The 5,898-nt window shown below is 46.0% G+C and overlaps 1 protein-coding gene across 5 annotated transcripts; it reads right to left on the bottom strand.

Moving 5' to 3' along the window:
• Positions 1-2,398: 2,398 nt before the first annotated feature.
• On the bottom strand, positions 2,399-4,413 carry LOC119355088 (alpha carbonic anhydrase 1, chloroplastic-like). Of its 5 annotated transcripts, none has more exons than XM_037621873.1 (7): positions 4,303-4,413; positions 4,091-4,163; positions 3,860-3,953; positions 3,559-3,770; positions 3,235-3,444; positions 2,966-3,148; positions 2,399-2,839 (listed from the first exon to the last, which is right to left on the bottom strand). In XM_037621873.1, the coding sequence occupies exons 3-7, from the start codon at positions 3,945-3,947 to the stop codon at positions 2,687-2,689; spliced, it is 846 nt and encodes a 281-aa protein (XP_037477770.1). In that variant the 5' UTR covers positions 3,948-3,953; positions 4,091-4,163; positions 4,303-4,413; the 3' UTR covers positions 2,399-2,686. The 5 variants fall into 5 exon arrangements, with proteins under 5 accessions (XP_037477770.1, XP_037477769.1, XP_037477772.1 ...); XM_037621872.1 differs by having other exon boundaries at positions 4,297-4,410; XM_037621876.1 differs by having other exon boundaries at positions 2,687-2,839; positions 3,559-3,767; positions 4,297-4,410.
• Positions 4,414-5,898: the final 1,485 nt, after the last annotated feature.

Below are 5,898 nucleotides of genomic sequence, written 5' to 3'. Positions count from 1 at the left end.
TAACTGATAAAACATGCCATCTTGATGATAGCATCATTTTGGTCGAAGAGAAGCATTTCTATTTTTATGAGCATACCAATCTCTAACATGCAAAGACAAATACCAAAATGTGAGCACAATCTCATATTCTTAGTTGATTAAAAATTCAACATAAATTCCTTACAAAAATGTATGTCATGGATGCATCACGTGTAAAACAAACAGACGAATATAACTTGTCGGCCACTTGATACAAATTATACAATTTATTTCATGCGAAATGCTCTGTATTGGAATAAATACACTGGTGATTCAGCTTGCACCTTTTTTCGTTCTATTGAAATGTTTTGTGATTTTGCAACCATAATTTATTAGGTGAACAAAACAAGTTTCATCATTCCCCGGCAAAATTAGCAATAGCATTCTAAGCAAAAAATCATTAAAAACTATTATTGTGTCGGAACGTATTTGCCCTCAATTAATGATCTATGTGGGTGAACGTTTAATTAGTGTTTTATAATTATCGACATATGTTCATGAGGGAATATCTCCACCATTGATATGTTTAAAAGCTCACAATTAGGACTAATAAGCTACACTGGCAAATATATGGGGCGGAGTACTTGAGGGCAGAACATGACGCAAATAGGATATAGAGATTCCTCGCAGCACATCGATGCATCGTAAACCAAGAAGTTCATACCCAGCTCCAAGATGATCTTGCTGAGCATCAATGGTTACTCCATAGCACTTGATTGTTGTGTTTTTATGAGAGCATCTCCAATAAATGATGTAAAATACAATATCAAATTGTGCTTCGAGTAAAATTTGTATCACCAAAAAGTTTTTTTTTATATCATAAAAAACCTACAAGTCCAACATATGGTGTAAAATAGGTGTTGCAAAATACATGTCTTCTTGTGGGTGCCCTATTTGACATCATCTGTTGGAGGACTTGGTGATGTAAAAATAGCACTTGGTGATACAAATTTTGCTCCAGCAGTGTGGTCCCCCGGTGATATAAAATTTGCTCGACAGCATCAAGTGATGCAAATTGGCATCAGTTGGTGGCTTATTTTACATCAGACCCTATCCCTCGAGTAAAAATATCTGCATCTATATCATATATTGGAGCAGTGTTTTTGCACTGGTGATGTAAAAAGTGGCCCAGTATATTTTACAGCATCTATTGGAGATGCTTTCATGCTCATTACTTCATTTGGAACCTTTCGTGTGTTTAAATTTGAATAATTTGTCTTGTCAACATTTATCATCATGTATGGATTTAATATGAAGTATGTAAACAAAAACTTAGATAAATTGACGAAGACCTTTTATTAAGGAGTTAAGTTTTAAGGGTTTGGCTAGGAAACAATTTTTATTTAAATCCTAAAACATAAATACTTAATGTGTAAGGGCGGGCGAAAAATGCCAAAGGAGCTCGTTTTCAAATTTTCCACAACGTGATTTTTTAAATTCTTTTGTGAACACACATACACATGTATATTACGCACGTGCAAAATTCACAACATTATACTTTTACACGCCACGTACAGAACAAAGGCAAATAAGTATTTTCAAAATGTGCCCTTTACTTTTGTTGTTGGGCTGGAAATTTGATTTTTACACCCTACAAATTGTAACATTTTTAAACAAAATTCCACGGGTTCGTGTGGGACACATGTATGTTTTTATTAAAAAAAATAAAACATTTAATTATGCTTTTTCGTTTTGTTAATACCGAGCTCCGGTCTTCAAAAGTCTGCACTCTGGTTTGAGATGCTATGTTATGAGATGCTCTTATCCCCACGGCATGGTCTTGCGGCCAAAAATGCTACGCCTGCATAACGTTTTTTTTAAAGCGGAGGCGCTTGCCCGGTCTTAAACCAAGGCCCTTACGAGTTCACAAAGTCAAGTTCTACGAAAAGGAAAGGGATATATGCCATAGGCAACATGGGCGACGCAACGCTGAAACATAACCAGCACCAATGACTAGCGGGGCTATCAAGGTAGCAGAGGGCGGCTCCCAGCCGGTGGTCTCCCTATGTCGATCGTCCTAACTCAGTGCACCGTACACCTGCATAACGTGCTACGTAATGTTATGTTTCTGTCCTTCCTAAAACTCCCAATTTCAGAGGGTGGACCTGGGTCTTTTTTTCTCTTCCAACCAAATGAGGCTACGTAAGTTTCCTATAAGGATTTTTTTACATAGAACCGCAATATGGCGCAGAGCGCATAGGTACGCCGTACGCCCCGCGTGGAAGAGCGCATCGTCAAGGGTTTCATCCAAGACGTCATTACGGTATTTTTCGGGGGAATTTCTCGTTACGAGTCTCAACTGGCCAGATGCTCTTTCAACGTCAGTTCCTCACCGCCTCCGCGAGGTCAGAGCAAGACGCACAGTTTTCATGACCATCACTAGATCGTAAAGTGAAACTTTGTTGATTAGCTTAACTTTTTGTAGACAAAAGAAGGATCGATCACATCAACCCTCCTGGCCCATTTACAGATACCAAAGACCTAACACTTACTTAACCAAATTCAGAGCAAGACCGATAAAGCAAACCTATAAAAGCAAACCTATATGCTAACACGACTTGCAGAGATAAACGACTACTATAACTTTCTCCCGAACCGAGAGCAAAGACGAGAGACACTGCAACATCATCATCATCTCCAAACATCGATCGGGGCGCATCGACCGGGCTTACGGCTTCCCGTTCCCCTTCTTCTTCCAGAACCTGCGGTAGAACTGCACGGTGCGGCCGTTGAGCGGCTGCGTCGGCCTGTTGTTGCGCCGGTAGCCCTCCTCCAGGGGCGCGATCAGGGCGGCAGCCTGCCCCAACGTCATCTCCCTCACCTGCACCAGGTTTCTCCCAGGTTCAAACATCAAACGAATTCAGAGCACAAGCTGCGATTCAGCGGTAATCCTCCTTTTCGAAAGTAAAAAAGTTAACTGGTTTGGAGGCCGGTTACGACGACGTACCCTGCCGTGGATGTTCCAGATGACGTTCTCGGTGCACGGCGGCGTGGTCAGCGACCCGACGTACCGGTAGTACATGTTGGCGTAACGCCGCAGCGGCCACATGTTGACGACTCCGGCGGGGATGGGAGCGCCTTTCTCGGCCCTGCAGGCCTCCACGTAGAGCTCCGATAGCTTATCCTGCAGCTGCCATCCATCAACGGACCAAACGGTCAAATCTAGAAACGAATCCGCAGTCAAGGCATACAAACTTTTTGAGGATCAAAACTCACCTGCATGAGGAAAGGGTCTGGCCTGCCGAGCCGGTACAGGATCGACACGACGGATATGTTGCCGTCGTCACTGAAGTGAACCATGTGCTGCTCCACCGCAAACCTCTCGCCGTTGATGGTGTGCTCTGAAGGAGAGTGCCAATGGATGTTGTCCAGCTTGTACTTCACCCCGTCGATCTGCACCGTCCCAGCAGCATCCTCGCACCGCAGCTGCATCGACCGATCACACAGGACAAGAACACAGTGAAACGCAGCGAGAGGATGAAACGCAAACTGCTGAACGCAGAAGGCAGGTAAGCGGCGTTTGGTTGAGAGCAAAATTACCGCGATGTTGAAGATGTTGTCTACGAGGGTAGCATTCGCGGCGGTGTACTCCCTGTGAAGAGGCCCCAACGTCGGGTTGTAAACCACGTCTCTGGTCTTGATATCAACCGGAGACTGGTACGTCCCCATGGCGCACTGCGTGAAGTTGGGGTCCAATCCCCCCCAGTGATCGGGGCCGAGAGGACCGGTGTACCCAAACTTGGCACCATCTGCTACGCATCAAGGATGGTTGGGCATATCATACATCAAAAACACAGTGAAATCCGAACCGCAAATGTGCTAGGAAGAAGAATTAACGTACTGCTGTCACATGCAAGGGAGGTGAGAAAGCAAGCGCACAGCAGCAGCAGAGCAATGGCTGATGCATCTCCGTCGCGAGTACTCCCCATCTTCTCCTGCAATGGGTGTGTTCTTCGAAGTTAAGCCGCAGGTAGAACAGAAGTAGAATGCGCAAATAAATAGGGGGCGAATAGATAGATAGTGCTTAATTGTGGCACTGTGGTGGCCATCGGCCGGCCCGAGCTCCGCCTACCTCTGCTTTGCCAAGTGCGATGCTCTGGTCCTGGGAGCAGTGGACGCGCCCGGTCTACTGGAGATGCAAGGTCCTGCAAAAAGACAGAGGGAAGGTGAGGCGATTCGCTATACCCATCACAAGATCATGCGCAAAAGAGCGTAATCATGCAGGGCCTCGATCGAGAAGAGATGAGGTCGTAGGCCGGGATGCTGATAGCCACACACCGTCACCTCACAAGAACCCGAGTAGCCTTTCCAAAAGGCGAGTAGTCGACCTCGAGCTCTCGGTGCTGGAATCTTTCTTCCGAGACGAGACCCGAGCAAGAACGCGCGCTGCCGGTGAAGGTGCTAGCTATGGCTCCAGTCTCCTATTTATACACAGGGCAGGGCAGGTCAGGTCAGGTCGCCACTAGCCGATGTGGCCCATCACTCTTGCTTGCAGAGAGTTACGGTGCGCGTGGGAGGAGTGGTGGCTAGTGCTCCCCGCGGTAATCGTAGCACGTACGTACGTGCTAAGCAATTTCACCGTGCATGCTGCATGCACGAGTCGTGCTTCAGAGATTGTTGGGCCACGTCCTCCACACCCTTGAGGCTCGGCCATGTTTCTGACTACGTCCTCCACGTCGTGTATGCACCACAGGCGCGCGCGCGGCTCAGGCCCTTTGACAGACGTCAATTCTTCCCGCGCTCTTTGAACAATAGATGATCACTTCAAGAAAACAATATATAGGAATTAGGAGGGGCCGTTTTATTCTGCCTTGTTGCACCGTGTTGCGGGTCCGGTCATTTTTCCCTAGAGTTGCCACACATGCATTTACGTGTAGATATGCCATGCACGTGCGTTCCTCCGCGGGTCGTCAATGAGTACTTGATCTTCGTGAGATCAATAGATCATGACCGATCAACGAGATATACAATAAAGCCCTGCAATTAATCCAAACAGCAGGCAGTAACACAACTGAGTGAAAAAGTGACAAGAACCCCCGTTACCTTTGACAGCACTGTGAGACCAAGGCCCATCACTAGGTAGAACCAAGAGACGTGCAAGGGGCAGGAAAACGTCGCTTATCTACGGGAATACATCACACTATTCGAGACACTGCAAGCTTCAGGGACCATGCATGGCACGTTCTGGAAGGAATCATGGATGAAATAATAGACGCGCCTGCTTGTCGTCTAAGAGGTTGACATTCATAAGTTGATCCATGCAGGCCTGGCATTGCACTGCCTACCACTTTCAGCAGGCGCAAAAAGTTGACTCCAGCAAGATCAAGTGATCAACAGTAGTCAAGGGAATAATTGAATAGGGGTAGAGCCTATGGCAGGCCATATATGTGACATGTCCGGCCACTTCCAATGCTAACCACGGGATTCTGGATTTACGTACTTCACATTTGCCGCCCCATGATCGCTTACAGTTAGTGGGGGAGGATAAGGTCGGTCCATGGTGCTGTTTTGTTTTAATTTTTGGAAAATCATGGTGATGTTTAATAGTACGTGCAAAGCATCAGTCCATCAGGACACACTGTTCACAAGAGTTGCATGCATAAAATGCCGCACAAAGTACAAAGACATGGAGTCCGACATGGAGATGCAAGATTAGCGATGCACGCGCAAACGGCTACAACCGCATGCACATGATTTCTCAAGTTCGGCACTAACATTTTTACCGATGAAGCGGCAGTGACCATTTGAGAGTTAAAAGCATCAGCATTATGCCCTATGTCCCATTTGAGAGTTAAAAGCAGAAAACCGCTAAATTTGTGGTTAGGTTTCCAGAAAAGTTCCTAATTTTTTGTAAAAGGCACCAGATTTCTGGTAAACTTT

The sequence above is a fragment of the Triticum dicoccoides genome, chromosome 2A (genome assembly GCF_002162155.2).
Source record: "Triticum dicoccoides isolate Atlit2015 ecotype Zavitan chromosome 2A, WEW_v2.0, whole genome shotgun sequence".
Taxonomy (NCBI): Eukaryota; Viridiplantae; Streptophyta; class Magnoliopsida; order Poales; family Poaceae; genus Triticum; species Triticum dicoccoides.
The sequence above is the reverse complement of the archived record's forward strand: the minus strand, read 5'-3'. Positions and strand labels throughout refer to the sequence as shown.